General features: G+C 41.4%; 1 protein-coding gene across 1 annotated transcript in view; it reads left to right on the forward strand.

Annotated features, from left to right (window-relative positions):
* SPON1 (spondin 1) overlaps positions 1 to 24979 on the forward strand; it is a gene marked incomplete at both ends in the record, with an annotated part of 272489 nt that overhangs the window by 104133 nt on the left and 143377 nt on the right. The window contains 2 exons of the mRNA XM_079709166.1: positions 10716 to 10789; positions 15888 to 16010. Of these exons, the coding sequence (XP_079565292.1) occupies positions 10716 to 10789; positions 15888 to 16010 (197 nt within the window). The remainder of the gene's footprint in view (positions 1 to 10715; positions 10790 to 15887; positions 16011 to 24979) is intronic.

The following is a 24979-nucleotide window of genomic DNA, read 5'->3' on the forward strand; positions in this document are numbered from 1 at the left end:
ACCCCATCTAGAGGAGGGGGCATCTCCCAACACGTAGGTCTGCCACTGTACAGGAAAACCCAGGGTGATAGGGAGGCTCCTTGAGGAACAGAAAGGAGGACAGGTAGCCTGTACTTAAGGACTCTGCTGTGTCGCCCAGATTGTTTCCTTACACCTGAGAAACGACACTGTCTGCCCTGGCTTATAGGAACCCCCAGAAAGGGGAGGCAGCTGTGGCAATGGCAGAGTGGAACTACAGAGAATAGTGACCTGTGTGAACCAGCCACGAGGGAGCTTTCAGTGTGGCAGCATTTCCTCTAGCTCAGGCTGGGGTGATTTTATGGTTACACCGGCGCCCTGCATGGAGCAGCCAGAACTATGCAAGGAACACCTGAGAAACCCAGGAGCAATGCTTCACTTTCTATTTCTTGTTTTCCAACCAAGACAGATTCTATTTCAGATCAAAGCGTAGTTTGGAGAGAAAGCAGTTGAAGCCTTGGTGCTTGGAATAAAAATTTAACCTTCATCTTTAGGGAAAAAAATGCATATATCTTAGTTGGATATTTTATGAAATGGAATGACAGTTATGCCATTTCACATATCTACTATCATTCATTTCAGACCTAATAGAGGTTCTTAAAGGTTTCAAGGTCAGGAACCCCTTTGAGAAGCAGATGAAAGCTATGAACTCTTAACCAGAAATGTGCACACCACACAAAATTTCATCATCCTGAATCCTGTCTGCAGACCCCAGATTAAGAACCCCAGGTTCAAGCCTTGGCCAGATCCTCTGTTAGATTCCATGCATGCAGTGATGTATAAGACACAGTCCCGGGGCCAGAGGGGCTCATAGTCTGGCGAGAGTTTATAGACGTGAAGAAGTTGGAGGGGAAAGCGAGGCAGGCACTGATTAGCAGTTTAAACGTATGAGACATTATACAGTAGAATCATGGACCCAACAATATTACAGAAACAGTGAACTGTCAGTTGTCCCTTGACTACTAATACCCCAGGTGCCAGTAATCATATTACAAAATGCTGAAAAACATGCTAAGACTTACTGGGAAAAAAAAAGTAATTTTTCAGGAACATCAAACCCTGTGTTTTTGTGTCCTTAAGAGAAAATGATTTTTTTTGGCCTAAAGATGTATTGTGAGGTATTGCCTTCACCCTAGGCTCAAGGATTAGACGTACATCTTTTTGCAAGGTTAAGAAATGCCATGGACAATTTAAGCCAGAGGGAGGAACCTGTTAAGGTTCAAAAGATGCTGAAAAAAATTGATAGTTTGGTATAAAACAATTAAAGGAAATGAGAAATGGTCCTGATCATTACGCAGAATGGCTTGTCAGAGCTTCCACAACTGGGAGTATATCCTGCAGTCTATTTATTTTGTCCATGTGTGTTTATTTAAGATTTTTCCAACAGATGACAAATTTCCAGCCAGTGACCCAGCAGGTACCCCTAAGGGTTTCTGCTGTTGCCTCAGTTGCAGCTTATAGGCACGGCAAAGCCCCCTCCAGAGAAAAAAGAATATTTCCCTTGCCTGTGTTTTCCCGTCAAACTCCCACCACGCTGACCCCCATGCCCACCCCTTTGCAGCCATATCTCTCTTCAGACTGGAGTGTACTGGCAGGCCTGCTGCTTTCCTCCTAGTCACTGCGAACACTGTCCCCTGCACCCCATTGAAAGTTCTACCAAAGGGCAGCATAACCTCCCACCAACCAAATCCAAGCCCTCTTTTAAGGCGTCATCTGGAGTGTTCTTCTCCCAGACTCTTCTGACTAAGGCATCCTTGCCCGCAATCCTGCCTAAGCCCTTCCGTGGCTCCCCAAAGCAATATCCTGGTCAGCAGAACCTGCTCCGCCTTACCTTTTGAACTGCCCTCTTCTGTACTCCCACAATACTTTCTTCATTCCTCTTTCCATCAGGTAGTCATGCTTTTGAGAGCAGCATTCATTAGAAAACTTGACCAATGATGGCTCCAACAAATAAAGGTTTATTTTTCTCATATAACAAGAAGGCTGGAGGTAGGTGACTGCTACCTAAATGATGTCATTGACAAGTGACAGCAGTTAAATGATTGCAGAGCCAGAGTCTCTGAGTTTTCTTTTTCTTTTCCTCATGGTCACAAAATGGCTGCCTTGTTTCACACATTGTGGTTGTAATCAAGGCTGGAAAAAGAAGGACAAGACAGGGTGGGTCACTAATTTCTTTTATCTGGAAAGCAAAGCTTTCTCAGAAGTTCTCCCCTCCATGCTGTCAACCTTCCCTTATGTTAATGAGACCACATATGAATCACATGCTCCCTTCTCCAGCTGCAAGGAAGGATGGGAAAGTGGGAACAGGACTATCCTGATTGGCTTAGCTGGTACCACCCCTCGAAAAATGAGTGTTCTGCAAGCATGGCAGATGGAAGGAGTAGATATTGGGTAGACTCTACTACTTGCTATGCAGTATTCTGATTCATATCTCTCAGGCTGTCCACTACTCAGTGTCACACATATTATATCTTGTTCATCTTTTTTTTTTTTTAATTTATTTTTGGCTGAGTTGGGTCTTCGTTGCTGTGCGTGGGCTTTCTCTAGTTGTGGTGAGCGGGGACTACTCTTCATTGCAGTGCGCAGGCTTCTCATTGCGGTGGCTTCTCTTGTTGCGGAGCACGGGCTCTAGGCACGTGGGCTTCAGCAGTTGCGGCTCACAGGCTCAGTAGCTGTGGCTCACAGGCTCTAGAGCACAGGCTCCGTAGTTGTGGCACACGGGCTTAGTTGCTCCGCAGCATGTGGGATCTTCCCGGACCAGGGATTGAACCCATGTCCCCTGCACTGGCAGGCAGATTCTCAACCACTGTGCCACCAGGGAAGCCCTGTCTTGTTCATCTTTTACCTCCAACTCCTAACACAGCTTCATGGCATCTACTCTGTTAAATAAAAACATAAGTAGATGAATGTCTGTCTGATTTTAATGACTCTCACATCTAAATTAGTTCTTTAAAAACATAACCCAGTTTTATCCTTTTCTTTTTACATTTCTCTTATGGTATGAAAGTCAATTCCTCATTATTAATTTTCCATTGGATTTTTAGGGGGTAAAATTTAAAGTTATAGAGTAATAGTATTGACAAGACATATGATAAAGATGAGGTCTAAAATTGGACAATAATAAGAGAAAATGGAATCATAATAAGCTTGTTATCCTCAGGGTCATTCTGAGAAGAAATAAACTGAGTGCTAAAACTAGTTTTCCTCTAATTTTTGTTAAAATCAAAACCAGGGTTTTGTAGATGCAACTTTGTTCAATAGTGTGAATCAAGAACTCCAGAAATCCAATGATCATTCAAGGTTGGGGATGGACTGTAGCCTTGTTAAGAATCTAACTGACCTCTTAGCCAGATTCTGGTCATGACCTAAGCTATAAGTATACGTACAGTGCTGCATAGAGCTGATTCCCCTGATTCAGGTTGAGAAGTCTGCCCAAAGCAGATGGTGGCATTGCTTCCAAGGCCCATGGATGGTGGACCTTCCAAGGTACTCTTAGGTGTGCAGCTCTAACTCCTGCAAAGAACTCATCCCTGGTTACAGACTCAGCCTCTGGGACTCCAAGTCCAGTTTCAGTGCCATCTTTCCAAGAAGTTACCATTCCTACCAATAATTCCCCCAACTCCACCTCTGGCCACCACCTCATCCCAGTCAGAAATGGCTTCCTGCCTGAGTCAGGATCACACTTGTAGATGATTCTCCACTTGGGGTTCTAACATGAATTTATGAATTTCTAGAGTCATTTGGGATTGTTCTATCTTAGAGTGTGGCAGCTTATCATAAGCACAGTTTCTTTAGAATGGCATGATCTGGCCCTCATCTAATCCTATGGCACCAATTTTGTGTCCAGTCTCAAGCCTTGTGGATTGCATTAATGTCAATATCCTAGTTGTCTTATTACACTGAAGTTTTGCAAATTGTTACCATTGGGGAAAACTAGGCAAAAAATGTACAACCTCCCTGTATTATTTCTTACAATTGCACGTGCAGCTACAATTATCTCAATAGAAATTCCAAAAAATAAAAGATAAAATTCTTCCTCGCCCCTTCTGTCTTTTGTTTCAGTCACGGGGCATCAGATGGGGAGTTTCAGATGTGGAATCAGTTAACTTACCTCCCTCTGTGTCAGTTTTCTCATCTGTAAAACAGGGATAATATTAGCATCTACCTCATGGGGTTGTTGGGAGGATTCAATGAATTAATATCTATGAAGCACTTAGAAGCGTGTTTAACTGTTAAATAAACAGAAAATAAATGAAAGGTCTTACACTCAACCTTCTCTTTCTGGTCTGGATCCAGTAAGTTACTAAGTGCTTATAAATTTTTCTATGACGTTTCTCTTGGATCCTCTATTTCCACTGCCCCTCTGCCAATTCAGACTTTCAGGGTCATTGCCTTCTCTTGGAGCTTTGCCAAGGTGAAGTTAGTTACTGCTCTTCTGCATCCTGTGGCTTCTCCTTTATTGCACTCAACATTGATTTCCTGTTTCCTTTTTCTGTCTCTCTTTTTCCCTGTTGGACTAGAAGCTCCTTACTGGAAGGCACCATCTCTTACTTGTCTTTGCATCTTCAGCTCCTAGCAAAGTGCCTGACACAAAATAAGTGCTCAGTAGTGTTTCATGAATGAATGATAATTAAGCAGAAATTATCTCCTGGCAGCTAGATTTTTTAGAATTTACTAGATTTGCTTCTTTGCAGTAATGGTAGACAACTATACCAGTCTCTGAACCTATAGTTTTGTGACCTTACTGTTGGTCAGCCATGGAGTTCTTGTGAGTCCCATAGATGAAGCCCTGCAGATAAGCTTTCACTTTTCTTCTCCCATGGTCACATTACCATGAGCTGCCAGGAAGCCTGTTAACTCCTGGACACAGCTCCATTTCCTGAGATCCACATAAAACCATATAAAAGATTGTTTAAGAGTCTGGATCATGGAATGCACCCAGCTTCTGTAAATATTTGCTGAGTAACATGAGACCATGATCAGATTAGCACTTGGCATCCCTGCAAAGTAAAATAAGGCAGATAGCCTCAGTTCCTGATGATGTTACCATTGCTATGACTTTAATATTTTATTCCTGCATCCTCCCACAGAATTGTTCTTTCACTGGGAAAAGGAAATCGATGTTATTTGTTATAAACTGGATCACTCCTTGGAAAACATCCCTGAGATTGGAGACAAATTTTGTAAAGTATTCCAAGAAATGTTCAGTAATAGGGATTTTACTGGAATTGGGAAGAAGGTTGGCAAAAGTAGGCTGGAGACCGCAAACCTGAACTTCATTTTAGTCGTTCATTATCTCTGCCTGAAGCAGTTGATCAAGATAACGCCCTCACTCCTCCCTCCACAAGCAAAGGAGACAGACCTGACATCAATTATAATAATAGCTTCTATTTATTAAGAACTTTTATGTGTCAGGCACTTTGTTAGGGGCTGGTGATTTAACAACAGCAACAATAATGACTACCACTACTGAGTATTTACTCTGTGCAACATGCATGTCATAAGGACCTTACATGAATTATCCCTACATGGCAGTGACCCAGCCTCTGAGGACCCATGGGTATTCTTAATTCATTTCGTGGCCTGATCTCTCCCAAGTCCTTCAGTTTCTGAGGTCTCCTCGTCCCTTTTCAGTGAGAACAGGGATCCCAGGCCTTTTCAGCGCTAGACAGCAAACCTACAACTTAGCCAGCTCTAACTTTACTCCAACAGGCAAACTCCCCAAGGAAAAAGAACAGCAAATGAAGAAACTCATCAGACAGAAAAGAGCTGAGCATCTAAGAGATTCAGGATGCAGTTTCTGGAAATGTTCCACTTTAGGTTTAAAAGGAAACTTTTGAAATGATTAGTAAGTTATTTAGAACCTCAATATTCTGAAGTTTGAGAAGCTAACATACTGAGAAATTTAATTTAGATTTCCTTAACACGTTCTTTCATGATAAGAGAGCATTCAGTATATCAGTATATAAATGCTATGCAACAGGACTGCCAAATTGCAACACAGAATGGGAGAAATTTGTCATTTTGAAATGCTGAGGGAATTCTTACTAAGAGCATTCTCATCTTGTAAAGCTATTATTTTTCTGAACTATAATATGATTTATAAATCTCTGCTGAGTTTTATACTTTTGAGGGGAACAGACTCGAAATGAAATGTATTTTCCCAGAATATAAAATTCTCTCAGGAGTTGACCAAATGAGGAATGAAAAGAAACATCTTCTGCAACCAAGCGTTCCAAAGTCTTGGTCTCTGATGGCATATCTGTGGGTGAATGTTGGCATTCAGAGTTCTGGGCTCAGCTAGACTCTCTTCTCACGCCACACACTTTCCCTGGGTGACATCAGCCACTCTAAAAGCTTTGATCCTGACTTCTGCCCCAGTGACTCCCATATCCATCCTCATCACCCCTCAAGTCTCTCCTGAGTTACAGGTCCCTGTGTCTAACTATCCCCTACGACCACCATCATGCCCTACAGACAGCTCAATCTCAAACTCTTTCCTTTCCAAACTCTGTTCCTTCTACTTGGATCCCAGGATTGCAGTGATACTAACATCTATAGAAATAAGTAAGGTAGAGTTCCTGCTCTCAGGAAGCTTATAATCTAGCACAGGAGATAGAAAAGTAAACAGGCAATTATAATACAGGTTAATAAGTGTTGGGTAGGAGAAGCCCAAGTGGCTATGGCTCTCATAAGGAAGAACATCCAGGCAAGACATCAATCTGAAGGAAGTAACATCTTAGTTGAGTATGAGTTAGGTAACTGAGAGAGAAAGAGAGAGAGAGAGAGAGAGAGAGAGAGAGAGAGAGAGAGTGAGTGTGTGTGTGTGTGTGTGTGTGTGTGTGGTGTAGTGTATATTGAGGAGTCACAAGGAAGGACAGAAGGAGTCCCATGGACAGAAGCCCAAGGGTGTGAAATCATGAAGACAGATATAGGATATGGTTTGGGTAGGGTGCTCAGGAGGGACTGGATAGAGATATAGCCTGATCGCCAGGGCCAGATCAGAACAAGCCTTGTATCCCACATTGGATCTGCACAGAGTTTGAAATCCAAAGGGCATGGTCTAGAGGGTTGGCCAAACTTGGACATGGGGATATATGCTCGTCTTTTCATGGAGAGCTTCAGGTGATCATGACCCAATCTCCAGGGAGACCCACTGAAGTCCCAGCTCTCCACTGTGTGTTCTGTGAGATGCTAAAATAGATCCCCCAAATCAATTCGAGGTTACATTTTATAACAGTACATTCCTCACAGTGCAGTTATGCTCTTTACGGGTAATCGTGTTTAATCCTTATAAGCATTCTGAGCCTAAGAGAGACCGCGGACTTTGGCAGTAGGTGGGAGACTTCAAAACCTTGAGCATGTTACTTAACCTCCCTGCATCTCAGTCATCGTCACCTGTAAGATTAGGGTGAAAATAGCCACAAACCCTCATCTTAATCCCTCTGAAAACAAGAGCATTTTGATAAGTTTGCTGAACTTGACCTAAACTGACGTGAAGCTATTTATAAGTTCTATTTACTCTCTTAGTATGAATATTGTTACATTTTGTGGCAGAATATGGATATGTTTGATCATGGGGATGTTAATGGCCTATTGCCATCTTAACTTTCTAATATCTGAAGAACTCTGAATTCAAAAACACATCTAGCCCAAGTGTTTTGATAAAGAACTTGAGGATGTGTAGTATATGTAAAGCAGAAGATACATAAGATAATGTACATGAAGGGCCTCCCTAGCACAGTGACTGGCACATAATAAGGGCTCAGAAATTACAACTATTATCAAAAAGAGGGCCAACTTGACTTTATAAAACAAGGCATGAAAGAAATAGAAATATCTTAAAGGAAATATGTTTTTCTATCTCTGGCCCCTCAAATATTTATAATGATAGTTTTGGAAAATCTAGGGGTGATTTAATCTTTCTAAGCATCATCATGCCTTTATATCATAGGGTTTGCCATTCTCCTACTCACAGCAGGAGGAAGAAAATTCAGAGTATTTGTTGCCAATGCTAGCAAAGACAGGTGATGGGAGATTCTGGGAGAGGAAACAGCACAGGTAAGGGAGTGGTGGAGTGAAAGAGGTGTTCAGACAAGGGGGATAAACTTTGCATAGCCTAGAACCCAGGAAGCATGGCACAAAATGCCAACAAATAAAGCCAGGGGAGTGTTTGGGGGAGGTTTTTATGAAGAGCCTTGAATACCATGGTAAGTTTGTACTTTATCCTGTAGTTCAGGTGTCTTGTTGGTTTGTTTTTTGGCTGCCTGGCATGCAGGATCCTAGTTCCCTGACCAGGGATCGAACCCATGTCCCCTGCAGTGGAAGCACAGAGTCCCAACCACTGGACCGCCAGGGAAGTCCCAGATCAGGTGTTTTCAAACCATTTTATCAAGAGACTTTTATTGAAACAAAATTTGATTTGCATGGAAGCTCCATGTACTGCAACCACATACCAATCGGTTTTTATTCTGTGGTCCAAAGGCTCTTTTTTTTTTTTTTTTTTTTGCTGTACACGGGCCTCTCACTGTTGTGGCCTCTCCCGTTGCGGAGCACAGGCTCCGGACACGCAGGCTCAGCGGCCATGGCTCACGGGCCCAGCTGCTCCACGGCATGTGGGATCTTCCCAGACCGGGGCACGAACCTGTGTCCCCCGCATTGGCAGGCAGACTCTCAACCACTGAGCCACCAGGGAAGCCCCCAAAGGCTCTTTTAAAAGGGCAGAACTGACCATCTCACTCCTCATGGCACATTCCCCAAAGACTTCTCATCAAGCTTGGAGTAAAATGCCATCTCCCTGCAGGCTCTGGGCGATGTGGTCCTGCCCACCTCCCCAGCTCATCTCACACCTCCCTGGTTTAGCACTCGTGGGTTCTCCAGTGAGCTACAGCCCTCCCCACCTCAAGGATCTTACAAAACATGCCCTCTCCTTTGCTTCTCCATCCCACTTGCCTAATTAGCTTCTAGTCATTCAAATCTAAGCTCAGCCACCTTTTCTGGGAGGAACCTTTCCTGGCTTGGTCAGGAACCCCTGTGATACACTCTCCCACACCCTGTGGATGTCTCCATTCATTAACTGAGGGTTTAGTTGTCTGATGCTTTCTCCCCACTATTCTGTCAATTTTGAGAATGGGAAGTGGCCCCGTTTGTCTTGTTCATGACAGTGTCCCTGGCCAATGCCTGGTCGCTAAGCACACCTCCAGCCATTATTTGTTGAAAATACACCAGCAAATACAACAGGAAGACAAATGGGAGAGGGGGCAGCTTTGGGTTGAAATGAGGTTGGAGCCTTTGTTTGAAGCAAGAACGTGGGGCCTGGGATACTTCCCACTAGGCCTACTCCTTGCCCTCCACAGGGGCCCCTGTGGCCATTTCACTGGGGAACATTCTGGAAGCACTGTGGTAGGTGATGGGATACTCCAACTAACAGAAGGCTTTGTTATTTGGCTTTGGGGCGAGTGTTCTCCAGAGTGTTCTCTTGGCCCAAGGAAACATTCTGCTTGATGGACAACAGAATGGATAAATAATCATAGTAGCTTGTGTCAATAGGAAGTATATTTCATTCATTTATTTCAACATCTCTTCTCTCTTGGGTGGGGAAAGACTGTAAAAGACATCAATAGGCTGGCCTTAATTTTACTTTTTTGTGAAAGTGTACAGACATTTCTTTGGAAAGTCGTTTTGGCCTAGGCCCAGACCATCGAGAGAGCCACCTCTCTGCTCTGCATGCAGATCCATGCACACTTGGACCCATTCCTGGGTCTGCGATCATGTGACACAGGGCAGCTTGTGTGACTATCCCTGGTTCAGTGTGGTCAGCTGTGATGAAGTCGAGGGCTCCCTTTATCTGTTAAACAGGGAAAATCAAAGTGAAAATTACCTTTTGATTGGGTAACATTGCTGAAGAGTATCAATAGAAATGGCTCAAGATCCACCGGCACCATCTCAGTGTTGTGTTGTGGACTTTCAAATTACTGGAACACTGGGTTTCAGGACTCTTCAAGGCCAGCTGAAAATAAACTGCGGAGTATATGTCTGTGCAATCCTAGATTAAAGAGAAAATATATGCTGGCCAAAAGCAAGTCATTTTTCAACCTCAAAATATTCTTTCCAAATTCTAAGATCCTATGTTTGACATGTTTAAGAGGGAGATATAACAGCTGAAGTTGTCTTTGTTCAGAACGTAGGAGATAGTTTCGTCTAGTCTTTCAGGAAAGACACAGAATGACATTTTCAGAACAAATCAAAATATATTTTTAGGGTTTTATTTTCCCCTTCAGGAAGAGAATTTGACATGCTTTCCTGATTTGAATTTGTTTGATCTATAAATGGCCTCAATAATTGGATACGAAACTAGAGTAAATGAACCACTGCGAAAAGTTATTGAAAATGCTGTTAGTTCACCTTCCTACCTTAATAATAATATGAGCACCACCAACACCACCACAATAACTAATATTTATTGAGTGGTTTCTAGGTATATGCTGAACTCTTCACATACATTTTCTTATTTAGTTCTCATAGCAATCCTTGGAGGTAGATATTATTCTTAATGCCAGTTTTCCAATGAGGAAACTGAGTCATAGAGTGTTGGGGGCACTCACCCAAAGCCACACAGCTGTAGGTGGACATGCAGGGATCTGACATCCCCCAGACTTGCCCTCCTCACCATGTGCTTGTGTCCTCTTTCCCCACAGGGCTAGCATCGTACAGAAACGCATCATTTATTTTCAAGATGAGGGCTCCCTGACCAAGAAACTTTGTGAACAAGGTAAGGATTTGTGGACGTGTGGGTGAGAGAGGGCTAGATAAATGGAAGGTGGCTCGTTCAGTCCAAGCATTCAGCTGCAGGAATTAAGGCAGTTGGGCTTTCTGAGTTCCTCTGGGTTTTGCTTCCTCACGTAGCTCCAATTTTTAATCTGGCTGTGTGCTGTGGGTAATTGGATCTGCCTTAAACTCTAATTACTCAGCTCGATTCCCTGCGTAGGAGATAGGTACCTTATATTGGTGTCATCGTCTCCTTATTTTTGTGAAACAGTGATTATTCTGAAGAGGTTCCTTGGAATAATTCACAGGACTTAATTAAGGAATGCACAATTGTGTACCTTTAAAAAGTCTGTTAACAGTTGTCTGGAGTAATCACTAGCAGGAACTTTTGGGGCACGCAGGCAGGAAGGGGGGGATTTTCTCTAGGGAAACGGGGATGTCAAGGGGGCATTGACGTTGTGATCTCACCTCATTCAAGGATCTCGTCCTTGGATGTGCAGGCTCATCAACTCCTTCTCCTGGAAGGTGTTCTAACAAAACTTATAGGGACCAAGTAGACTGAGGAGGTTGGAGGAGAGTCCTGGATTCAGATCCTGCCTCTGCCCTTCTTTGTCATGTAACTTTTTTTTTTTTTTTTTGCGGTACGCGGGCCTCTCGCTGTTGTGGCCTCTCCCGTTGCGGAGCACAGGCTCCGGACGCACAGGCTCAGCGGCCATGGCTCACGGGCCCAGCCGCTCCGCGGCATGTGGGATCTTCCTGGACCGGGGCGCGAACCCGCGTCCCCTGCATCGGCAGGCGGACTCTCAACCACTGCGCCACCAGGGAAGCCCTCGTCATGCAACTTAATGTATGTAAAATAGTACCGTGCCTCCTTGGTACATAGTAAATATATATATTGATATGCATATTGATATGTACACATACATATATACACGCATACATATGCATACATATACACACACATATACACACATACATACATATATACACATACATATATATATTATATATGTGTATGTGTTAGCTATTGTTATCTACATCCCAAAGCTTATTTATTAATCTACCATGAAAAATTAAAGTTTGAAACATCCAAATATGTTTACAAGTCATTAGAGAACTAAATAAACATGGAAAATGTTCTGAAATTATACATCTTCACTCTTTCATTTCTATTAATTTGTGCAGACTTTTTTTACATTTAGAACAATTTGCATTTTCAGAAGAAATCATTCTATTTCTAGCAAATCGTAAGCTACTAAGAAAAAGAAAAGTTGATAAAGGTCTTCTGGGAAAATAATAATAAGACCTATTTTTTTTTTTTTAGTGCCTGCTACATGCCAGGCACCATTCTAAGCACTTCACATGCCTTAATCATGTAATCTGCATAACAATCCTATATGGTAAAGACTATTATATCATACCTATTTTATAAATGAGAAGCCTGAGACATGAAAAGTTTAAAGAGCTCACTCAGCATGATACAGCTAGTGGGGGAGGTCAGAGTTTGGACCTAGGAGCCATTGCCCTAACCACTGCCTTTCTATCAAAGTGACTACCTCCTAATTCAGTAGCTTAGATTGTTACTTTGGGTAGATCAAAGCATAGGTCTCCCTATAGATGAGCTGGAGAAGAAACTAGGTCCTATGTGGAGGACTGCTTGGAGAGCATGGCAAGAGCTAAAGGGAAGAGAGTTGGCTGCCCTGCATTAGGGTCATGCCTGCCAAAGGTGCCAGAGAGCTGCAACCTGTGGGCCAGCGCCCTGGGCAGTTTCCAGGTGGGCATCACCATGCATGGCTGTTGAGGCTTTCCTGTATTTCATAGTCCACAGATTCACTTAGCCTTTCCCCAGACCCAGAACATCTCAACTTTTGAGTCTCTTGGTTCCTAATGGACAGTCCCATCCCTGCCCAGCCTCCATGAGATGACATCCAGGTCCCGTGGGTTAGAGTTGTGGCTATTCTAGCTCACCTCTTGCTTGGCTAATCATGGCCACTGTGGTGAGGTTTTGTTAGTTTGACTCTCAGAGGACAGCCTTATTTCCCAGATTTGAGGGTTCCTAGAAGACACTTCACTGTCAGCCCCATGTACTGACAGCAACCATCAACTAAACTGCACTTTCCAAAGCCTCAGTCCTGATGTTGTGAAAGCCTTGTCTAAGCTATGAATATGCTAACATTCTGCAGATACAGTGTCAATAAAATGACCTTGCAAATCTCTATTGGTTACCACTTCTGAAGCAGAGATCCTATCAAAATTACTAAGCACGAACCTGTATAAGAAGACCTCTTTCCAACAGCAACTTTGTGGACAAAAAAAGACCCGGCAGGACCTGGGCTATAGGATCATTAGGTGCTGTTATATATGATCCCTGGAGACAGCAGACCCATGAGGAAATCCATCAGTTAGCAAAGCAGATCCTGTACAGAAAGTCTGTAAGATATAAGCATAGAGCAAAGGGATTTTTCTTAAATGTGTATGCCCACTTGATTATCTCCAGCTCTTTCATTAAGATATTCACACTCTTTGTTAAGTCAAATCAAATCTATCAAGGAAAGAAAGAGAGAAACTAGTGTCTATTATTTTTTTCCCCAGTTGAAGCTATTTATCCATAGGGGAAAATTAAGAATTGCACAGATTAAAAGCAATGGCAATCGTTATTTTTTAAAAGAAACATAAAACATTAAGCTACTTACAATTAAAAACAGAGAAACATAAAATATTCCCAAAGGTGACCTACAATAAACAAATGCACACATATACTCACTTTAATACCATGTCATAGACAATTAAGGGAGAGAGACAAAGAGAGGAAAAGATGAAGGGAAAAGCAGAGATGAGAGGAAAATGTGGGCAGAGAAGGGATCATGAGAAAAAGAAGACAAGGGAAGAGGAGCAAAGAATAAAGGTTGACAGTAGAAAAGAAAGCTGATGGATTAAGAGTAGAAGTGAGGGGGAGGGGACAGCTTGGGAGATGCTGCAGGGCCTGCAATTACCTGTATTGGGCAAGCCCTGCACTGTTAGGAAAAGAGGGGTAAGTTAACACTTGTTATCACTGCCCTTTGAAAACCTGATTCATTTTCAGTGGGCTTTTCCTCAGTAGGAAACAGTTATGTCTGTTTTTATTTTCAAACTTAGAAATTTATTTTTTAAATGGAAGCTTATTTTCCTTTGGAATTCCAAAAGGTTTATTATAAGTGCATTCCCTTGAACCCCTGGGTGCATCTTTAAGTTCACTACTTATATCTGAGAGCACTTTTGATAAGGTAAAGCTACCAATTTGCCTTATTTTGGTTTTTTGAGAGATTATTGCTGCCTCATTTACAGCGCCGAGTAGTTACAATTGAAACCCCAGCATGTATCTCTTAGCTCTGAATTCCTTTCTCAAAACTAATTTAGTTGTTTTGTAACAACATAGGTGATCATAATGGAAATGTGAAAAGGAAGAACCTTCAGGAGTTACTCATATATGCTACCTTTCCTGAAATACAGTCAACAGGGCTTGTCCCTTAAGTATCAAAGTGGCTCACACAGGAATCACATCTGGACTTCGTGTACATAAGGCAGTGGGAAGATTTCTCCTAACACAGACAATGCTCTGGCCTCTTTCTAGTGTACAAAAAGTAGCCAGACAATGATTTCTATTTGGGGTGGTTTCAGATCTCTTCTTTAGAGATTCTGGAGTGATGTAGGGAGATAATTTTTTAAATGTACCGTTCTTCATTTGAAAAAGCAAAAAGAGAAACACACACCAATTTCTCTCATTGGTGTTTATGCAATCCTATCCAGCAGAAGGTCTTTGCTGCAGTGATATAGTGTGGAGGTTAAGAGCATGGGCTGTGGACTCAAAAAGACCTGAGCTCCGGTTCTGCCTACACCACTTACTAAACCCCATGGCCTTGGACTGATCACCTAATCTGCCTCAGTTTCATGATCTATAAAATGGGGTTAACCGAAGTCCTGACCTCCTAGGTTTGTCAGGATCAAATGAGACAATGTATGGAAAGAGATCAGCATGTATGAAGACTCTGTACAATATAGTTATTATTACAATATCCCATACTTTTGTCTCCATCCTCGAACCCAGAATCCGCTTCTTCCACCCATCACTGGTTTTGCATATTCAAACCAAATGAACCCAGTGAATTCCATAAGGAAGACTTGTAAAATGCTCTTCCTAACACTCAAAAAGATTTTTATACTCTTTGTTGCTGCTCTTTATATAATAGTTAAGAATAAATGTCCAACTTGCAAAAAGAGAGAGAACATTTATGTTAATACTTCCAGAGGAAGCAAAGAAAAAGCAATTGAAGCAAGTTGCATCTGTAGACATTGTTTCATCTTGCAGGAAGCAGAACAGACCAAAAGCAACAATGCACAGTTTAGGGATGTGGGCTTGACAGTCGGAAATACTGAATTTATTCATGTAATCTTTCTCCACTTATCAGCTATTCGCAGTTAAAAGTGGGGGCGGATTGGGAATCTTGAGTTTTTCCCGGCTGCTTCTATGCTCAGAAGTAAACCTGAATTTATGGACATATTCCCAAACCCACAACCCTCCCAGTAAACTCTCTGAAAGCTTGATAAGAAGTGATGTGACTATACATGCATATCTTTTTAGAAATAATTTTCAGCAGTTCTTTATGTCCCTCTGCTTGTTCTCATTTCTCTCCTTCAAAGCTTTTTCTGGTCCTGGCAATTTGGCCCCAGAGAATATTCCTTAGAGAAAACACACACAGGCATTTTCCTCTTAAAATTTGGTGGAGAAATCCTGTTGTGGGAGGGGTGGGGAAGGAGATTTGGGCCCAGAAAATTATCAACATGGGCCCCCATCCCAAATATTCTGCCTTATTGGTCCCATAGGTCTCCTCACATTATTAGAGCAAAAGTTCTGATGTTTTTTTAATTTGCAAAATATGTAGTTATCACCCTTAGAGGTATATAAAATCCTTTATAGCTGGACCTGGTTCTGAGTTATTAATCGGTGAAAACTGTACCTCATCTTCTTTTCCCAAGCCTTCAAGACAGAACGAGACCGAGATGGTGCTGTTCTATAAATGACTCACAGCTGCTTCCTAACTTGGTGACTTTCCTGACTCTTTCAGACTCCACATTTGACGGGGTGACTGACAGACCAATCCTAGACTGCTGTGCCTGTGGAACTGCCAAGTACAGGCTCACATTTTATGGGAACTGGTCTGAGAAGACACACCCAAAGGATTACCCTCGTGAGTAGAACAGCTTCCTTATGGGTTGGGGGAGAGGGTATTACAAAGTTCTGGTTGTGGGATATACTAGCTTCTCCTTCTTACCAATGCATTCATGAAACACATTCCAAGAAAGCGAATTCATCGAGACAGGCAGATATGATAGTCGTATGCTTTCAGCTTCTTTGCAGGGCATTGTTCTAAGTGTTTTCTTATCTGTGATTTTAAAAAATATTCCTGAGGTCATGCTGCTTATCTTCAGGTCAGATATTTGGTAACCTCAGTCCTCCTGAAGTGGCTCTGTCCATACAACCAGCCTATTTGTGCTGGAAAGAACTGGCAAAAGGGACCATCTGCTCTTGACTGCACAGGCCAAGGTCAACAAATACTCAACATCCTCAACCATAGCGTGTATTGGTAATATATCAGATACCACCTTAGAATCCTCATTACACCATGCTCCAGGTAGCCAATATGAATCCATGAGAGTTGTCAGGCAACTCCAAACTTGCTGTTTTAGAGTAAATCCTTAATCAGGACCCTACCAACTCCCTTTTATCAGACAGTTGTCTCATCAAATGCCTAACATGTGTCAGACACTGTGCTAAACGCTAGGGATATAATAGTGAATAAAAAAGACACAACCCATGTTCTCATGCAACTCAGAGATTAATGGGGAGACGGACACTAATTAAATAATCACACAAATGATATGACAATTATAACTATGAATAGTGAGCTTACTGAGTGGCAAGCATTTTTACATATTTTGTCATTTCATCCTCAAAATAACCTTTTGTGGCCTTTTGTGAATGAGCTCACTGGAGATCACAGAGACATCATGATTTACCCCTAGTCCAATGTAAGTATAGTCGTCCCTTGGCATTCAAGGGGGATTGGTTCCAGGACTCCTACAGTTACAAAAATCCATGGATGCTCAATCCCTTATATATGAAATGGTGTAGTATTTGCATAAAACATAGGCAGATCCTCCTATATACTTTGTCATCTCTAGATTATTTATAATACCTAGTACCATGTAAATAGTTGTAAATACAATGTAAATGCTAGGTCAGTAGTTATTGTGTGGAAAATTCAAGTTTTGTTTTTTGAGACTTTATGGAATTTTTTTTTCAAATATTTATGATCCGTTGTTGGTTGAATCTGCGGATGCAGAACCCTCAGAATGAATGGCTAATGGTAGTGGATCCAAGATGCAGAAGGGGTTTGTCAGGCTCCTTGTCCTGCCTTTCATTTGGATTGCCTTTGAGACCCAGTGTAGCCCATTCTTTCTAACTGTGGGTGGTAGGATGTCCGTGTGTGGCACTGAGCATGTTTTGATTCATTGTGTGTTTTAGTCTTGTTCACTGAGTTGCCACAGCTGGGAAAGAACAGGGAGGCTGGAGAAAGAAACTAAAAAGAGGGATTTGGGTCAGCCCCAAAGGGAGGGGGGCAAAGGGTACGTGGTTGGGACTTAAGAAGACCCAGTCTAAACCATAACCTCCATGGTCCCCAAACAGCCCACCCAGAGGGGACTCCATTTCTTGGCAGATCAAGAACCTTATTGTTTAATTTTAGCCACATGTAATCAAGGCTGGAGATCTTAGAAGCCTCATACTAGTTCATTCTTCTGACTCTGGGATTCAGCTTGATTTGCTTCAGCTGATGTGGGAGACCTGTGTGAACAAACTTGGACTCTCTGCCTGGAGAGGAAAAAACCACTTGGAACAAGCATGATGGAAAAAATTTCCTCTAGTGCCTCCCATCCACTAACCCAGAGGAAAGAAAATGTTAGGGGCCCATTACTCATCTTTTGTAATCCTGAGGCGTTTCTTGCTCTTTTCTGTTCTGACACTGTTATTTCCCAGAATTTTTTTTTAAGGGTACAGACCATTGTTTCTGGGTCTTTGGGCCAAATCAAGTACAAACCTCCACAGAATTTCTGCGGAGTTGTTGGGAGTTTCTTAATACGTGTAGCAGACATGTGTTTCAAGTACCCCAAAATTGTTTCATTGTCAGATGTCCGAGTGTGTCCTAATTTTTGGTTGGAAAAAATTTGGTCACTGTGTTCAGAAGAGCATTTATCACATCATACTGTAATTATTTCTTCAGGAGCCTTTTTTCTCCACCAGACTGAGAAGTCCTCCAGGACAAAAGCCACAACATGCTCATCATTTCTTCTTAGTGCCTGCAAGTGCCTGGGGCCTTCCCAAGTACTGGGTACTGATTGTTGGACTCAGAGTGGCATTCACCATGACCCGGGAGGCAGATTTTTAGCCCACATTAGTCATGATGGTCAGTACCGGGCAGGGACAGGGCTGGACTTTCCCTGGAGGGAAAGGGATGGACTTGGACACTAGGGGCACTGGAGGCAATTGGAAGGGCACAAAAAGGTGCCCTTCAAGGTCTAATCAGGACCGTGAGAATTCAATATTCACAAAAGTGAATTCTGCCAATCTTAGGTAATAGACGACTTTCATTTTACCCCTCCAGGGATGATTCTGTCTTGATAACCAACCCTGGCCATTTAGCCAAATTAAGTCATGACACTTCTCAACGGTAGTGCAAGCTGATACATGACACGTCCTCCTCTTATTAATTACTCATCCCAAATTCCACTTTCTCTGCAAGCATCTCAGAGCAGGGCCCTTTTTATGGGCTTAAAAATTATTGAGAACTCCAATATACTTTTGTTAATATGGATTGTATCTCTCAATATTTCACCATCTCAAAAATTAAAACAGAAATTTTAAAATATCACTTATTAATTAACTTTAAAAGTAACATATAATGAGTTAGCAATGATTAAATTATTACATGTTAACATATTTTATGAAAATAACTATATTGTCCAAACGAAAGAAATTTAGTAAAAAGGGCATCGTTGTTTTACATCTTTGCAAATGTCTTTAATGCCTGGTTTAATGGAAGGCACCTGGATCCTCATATTTGCCTCTTCATTTAACCTGTTGTGGCATATTTTTTTTTTGGTTTAAGTGTATGAGAAAATTCTGTCTCACACAGATATGTAATTGGAAACGGGAAGAACATTTAAATAACCTTTTCAGATAATTACAGATAATCTTCTTTGATGCTACACCAAAACTCTGCAAATGGTAGTTTCTTAAAGGAGAATTACAATGTAGAATGTGAAACCATATCAATGAACTTATACTCTGTTACATTAAAATGCGTTGCTTTCCACTTGCACTTTGAATGCATCTTTCACAAATGAATGATTTTATAACATCATCTATTGGTCATTTGGAAAATACTGGTTTACTGAGTTATGCAGATAATCCAGATATTGAGACATTTCATTATGCAGCATCAAAAATCATATTCGTTAAGATCACTTCCAATCTCATCAGTAAAGTGTTTAAGTATTGAAAAGCTATCAAATTCATGGTGGTGGATACAAGTTTCCCAAGACCCCAAGTTTTGCTTGAAAGCTCAAATTTTATCATTGACAGCAAATACCATCAGGTGTTTTTCTTGAAGTGACAGGCTTATTTCATTTTTTAAGAAAAAGTATGCCAAATTCTTTTTTTTTTTGCGGTACGCGGGCCTCTCACTGTTGTGGCCTCTCCCATTGTGGAGCACAGGCTCTGGACGCGCAGGCCCAGCGGCCATGGCCCATGGGCCCAGCCGCTCCGCAGCATGTGGGATCCTCCCGGACCAGGGCACGAACCCGCGTCCCCTGCATCGGCAGGCGGACTCCCAACCACTGTGCCACCAGGGAAGCCCCTATGCCATATTCTTAAGGCTGAATAACCATAATCTGTCATTTGTTCTTTCAAGTAAAAATGATGTTTTATGACAGTGAAATTGTCCAGCTTGCACCTCAAGCAATTGCACAAGTGCTTTTCTTCAAGACAGTCCCAGTACTCAGTATATAGCAGAAGGGCTTTATGTGTGTTTCCCGATGAGTCATGCAGAATAATAAAAATGTGTACTCAAAGGTAGAGAGTTAATAACATTAATAATGTTTATTGTTTCATCAAGGCCATTCTTAAGTGAAACTGACTTTTGGGGATTTTGTTGGCAGCAAGTCCCTGGCAGTGAGGAGTACATTAATGACTAATACAGTGCAAGGCCATTGCCTTGACCCGCACTGAGTGCCAGCAGTTTTACTCATGATTGCTTTTGCCCCATCAGTGTTAATGTCGACACATTACAAAAGGCAAATTTTGTCTTAGTATTATTATGAAAATAGTTTTCACCTCATAGGTCCCTCTGAAAGGGCCGGTGGTGGGGTGGGGCAAGGGAGGTGGTCCCAAGGGTCTGTAACCACACTTGAGAACCTCTGCAGTAGGATAAGGTAGCAGCCTAAGGGGTCTGTCCTTCAGTCATCTTTGGGAACTTGCTCTTGAGAATTCACATTGGACTGTACACCCTGTGCTTTCAGCCGTCTCTTGTGGTGGGCCACATCTGCAGATGGCTCTTCTCAATCATTATACAAACTGGTCTATTCCAAATGCTGTTTCTGGGGTTCCCTCTCTTGGAAAACAAAGTACTCTCTGTATCCATGATAACTCTCTCTCTTGGAGGAACTAGGCCTGAGGTAAGGAAGGCAGGAAGATGGTATAAATGACCTCTGGCATTCCCTCTGATTGTAATGCCATAAATCACTGCTGGCCATCTGGAAATACGGAAATCTTTTTTTATTATTATTATTCATTCAATCATTAATTCATTTATTTGCTAAGTGAAATCTTTTTCAAACACTCCTAAGTGAGTAGTATCTAGAAATCAATTTGAAGGCTGGATCATGCAAGTTTTACCTCCTAATTTTATAAGTAAAAAAAAAAAAAAAAAACCCAAGCACCAAAACAAAACAAAACAAATTAAGGACTCAGGTCACATAGCCAGAGAGAATTCAGAACCAAAATCAAAGCTCAGATCTTCTGTTTCCCTTTTGCCTTCCTCTGGGGGCTGTCACAAGGCAGTCTTCTCTCCTCTGCAGTAAAATTAAATCTCTCATTCACAAAGCATCTTTTAATAAGGCCCTGCTATACCACCATGGTCTCAGCTGCTACCAAATTCTGAATAGCTTGGCCGCACTCTACGAAGACCTGGGCTGCGGAGAGCATAACTTAAGAAATCAGAGGTCTGGATTCGCTGAACCTGAGCTGAGCTCCGGAACCCTGCAGTGTTAGGAGAAGGGCATGCCCCCTGGGGTCTGTCCTTGGTACTGCGAGTCTGTTGTGCTCCAGGAGCTTTTGTTCTTTACAGGAACATGGTGATCAGGCAGTGTTATCACATAGGGATGTCCCAGGGGCCGGAGATATGCCCAGTCTTCACCAGGAGATTAGGAATTGCCTAACAGATGCTGAGTCTCTTTGCTCTCTTACTCTGAACACAGCGTCTGGGTTTTTGACAAATGCTTCTATCCCACAGAAACTCTGTAATCTCCCATGACAATGTCAACTGCATAACTCCCTCCATTTTTGATATAGCATCGATTTTAACACCATTTGACAAATACACATTGATGAAAGGGACATTTTTTTCCAGGAGCCAATTATTTTTTTCATTTGGCAGTACATTGCCTGGAATATAAACAGGGCCACCAGAATACTCTACAGAATCAAAGTTAGTTTTACCATGAATTCAGCCATCTTTTCCACTGGGTAACTTAATTTTTAAAAATTATTAATTCTTAAATTCAATCACATGAAAGACTACCATTCTAATACTTGGCAACTGCTTTCATTTCTTCATATATTCAACTGTGTACAGAGTTTGTACATCACATTTGAACACATCATGTCCTACTTTTTGCATTTGATTTTGTTTCCATAGTCATAATTTATTACATCAGCTTTCTCTAAACCACTTATCTAACTGTTCTTTTATTGAACGTTTAGGTGATGTTAGGTCTCTTGCTAACACAGAAAGCACTGAAATAAAAAACTTCCTTCTTCAAGTCTTCCTCCATTCTTCCACCTTCCTTTGAATTATTTCCTTTAAATAATTTCCCAAGAATAAGACTGCTGGATCAAAGGATATGGACTTTTTTTTTGGCTCTTGAGACATTTTGCCAGATGCTTCTCCAAAACATTTGTATCGATTCACCATGGTAAAAATAATGAATAAGTACATCTCTTTCTCCCAGCCTCTTTAGCATCCAATATAATTTTTTTTCATTTGGGTTTGGCCAATTCAAGGTTATAAAAAAATTAATCTTATTATTTTAAATTGGCATTGGTTTAATTACTAACACACTTGAATCTTTTTTCATGTTTATTGTCCTTTGTCTTTAAAGCCACTAAGGTGTTGGCAGGAATCAAGCTTGATTTTGCTCATTTACCTCCCCAGGCCCTAGCTCATTGTCTGGCACATTGAAAGCCTTTCAATAAATAGTGTTGATGAATGAATGAATGATGAGAAGCAGTTATGAAATGAGCAAGGAAGAAAGTGGAGGGAGATGAACAAGGAAAGAACACTGAAGAGGTTGGGGCAGGAGAAAGAGAGGACCTTATATGGCTGCTGAGTGGGACCACATTGGAAGGGGCAGGTAGTGTAAGGGAAGATGGGTTAGGAAGATATTGCAGTGATGATGGTAGCTCCAACTAAGGCAGTGGATGTGGTGATGGAGAGAATGGATAGTTTTGAGATGCCTTTTAGAGGGAGATTCTGTCATGGATTAGATGTGGAGGAGTGAGAGAGAGAGAGAGAAGCATCAAAGCTGACAAGCCAGCTTTCTGGCTTGGAGATGGAGATACTCTTTTTTCTTAAAATATTTCTCGATATTGTCTTTCTATTTTATAAATGATTGTGAAATCATTTTTATCAAGTTCTGTAAAGGATCCTGCCAGAATTTTAAGTGGGATTGCATTAAATTCTCAAATTACTTTGGGAAGAATTGTTAGCTTTGTAATATTTAGCTTGCAGAGTTTCTTCCCATTTAAGAATAAGACCATTTGTGGGTTTCCTTAGTCCAGTTCCTAGAACAGTGATGAGCCACATGTGGACCACAGCCCCCTTCTCTTGATCTAACTTCAGAAACAATTAAACATTCAACAAACAATAATTCTACTTCTTCCCATCAGCACTGGGAAATCTCTTTCCAAGCTGAGTAATGGTGCCCATCAGAGTTTCCCAGCTGTGCTGCCACCAGGCTGAGTCACAGAGTATGTTGCCAGGAAATAGAATTTGGTACCAAGCACATGTGTCATAACACCCCGTTTCAATGAAAGAAGGAGCAAAGAGAACAGATTAAATAGTTTCTTCTCCCTTTTCTCCTCCCTTCTCTCCATCTCTCTGGGAAGTCTCATGGCAACAACTCACTATTGTATGAGTTGAGATAGGAGAAGGACAAATCAACAATCTGGTCTTCCCATTAAACATGCAGATTGAATACACACATTAATCACTGATCTTTCCTCAAATTCCATGAAAATAACACTAGGGGAATATATATGTATCCACAAAGACAAGAAAAGAGGAAAGAAAGCCACATCATACAAGAGATATCATCAGAATGTGGGAAGATGAAAGACAGATGGACAAGTGGCAGCTGCCTAGTAGAACAAGAGAAGATGAATCCTAAGTACCTGCACAGAGGGTAGTGTAGAAGGACTGAGCTTGTTCAGAACACGGGAACAGAACCACATGCTCGGCACAATGAATGAAAAAGTGCTCAACACAACATCATGAAAGTTTAGAATAATGGGGAGAGGGACAACCCTAAAAGCATTCAGAAAAACGGGTAACAAAGGATCAGACCTCTTTAGGGCAGCACAAAGGTACACAACGATGGAATAGTATCAAACTCCAAGCTCGTGGTTATAAATTCTCAGGGGAGATCTTTTGTTCAGCCCAGAGTCTAGGTGGACACAGAGAAGCCCTCTTGTCATCTCCATGTGCTAGTTCAGTTTCTTTCTGGATCACTTCTTCACTGAAAGTTTATTTTGTTTTGATAAGAGTGGGTGTAATTTCTGCTTTTCTGTATGTACAGAGTTTTGTTTTGTTTTGTTTTTAATAACCTCATATATGATTACTTTAGAAAGCCTTTTATCTTCTTCCACGCCAGGTGCCAAAGGATATGTTCCTTAATTTATGGCACACGAGCATCATTGGTCCATGCCAGGTCCCTCTGGCTTTGTTTTGTTTCATTGCATCTATCCCACATTTATTGTGATTACAGTCATGTTAAAAATTTTTTCTGCCATCTTATTTTATATTTTTTGAAACTACTTCTTTTCTTTCCATTGCCTGAGTTAAGTTTTATCCTGCTGGCTTAAAAGTTATTTGACTCATTTTTTTTGTTCTTATGGTGGTTGCCTTTAATTTAAGACACATGCTTGTGTTTATTTACCTCTATTGATTTCATAAGCATTTTAATATTTATATCTTCCCTGAACAAAAAACAAAAACAATAGCATGCTCTCATTCCTTTGGTCTCTATGATCCCTGTACCCAAATATACACTTCATATTGATTACTTGCTAGAACTTTCCTTCTGATTTGTTATGGACATTTTCTTTTCTTATTGTAGTAAGTTGATTTACTATGTTGTGTTAATTACTGCTGTACAACAAAGTGATTCAGTTACATGTATATACATTCTTCTTTTATATTCTTTTCCGTTATGGTTTATCATAGGATATTGAATAAAGTTCTCTGTTCTATACAGTAGGACCTTGTTGTTTATCCATTCTATATATAAAAGCTTACATCTGCTAACCCCAGCCTCCCACTCCACCCCTCCCCCAACCCCCTCCCCCTTGGCAACCACCACTCTGTTCTCTATGTCCACGATTCTGTTTCATAGATAGGTTCATTTGTGTCATATTTTAGATTCTACATATAAGTGATATCATATGGATATTTTCTTTTTCCTTTCTTTAGTCTTTGCTTTTTTACACAACCATAAGCGTCACTGAAGTTTTGATCACCCATGGCTTTTTAGTATTTTTCATATTGAGTACTTCTTACAAGAGTATTTCCATATCAGGTCTTTGGAAAGGCAAACCCCCTAAGGC

The sequence above is a fragment of the Hyperoodon ampullatus genome (assembly GCF_949752795.1).
Source record: "Hyperoodon ampullatus genome assembly, chromosome: 7".
Lineage (NCBI taxonomy): Eukaryota > Metazoa > Chordata > Mammalia > Artiodactyla > Ziphiidae > Hyperoodon > Hyperoodon ampullatus.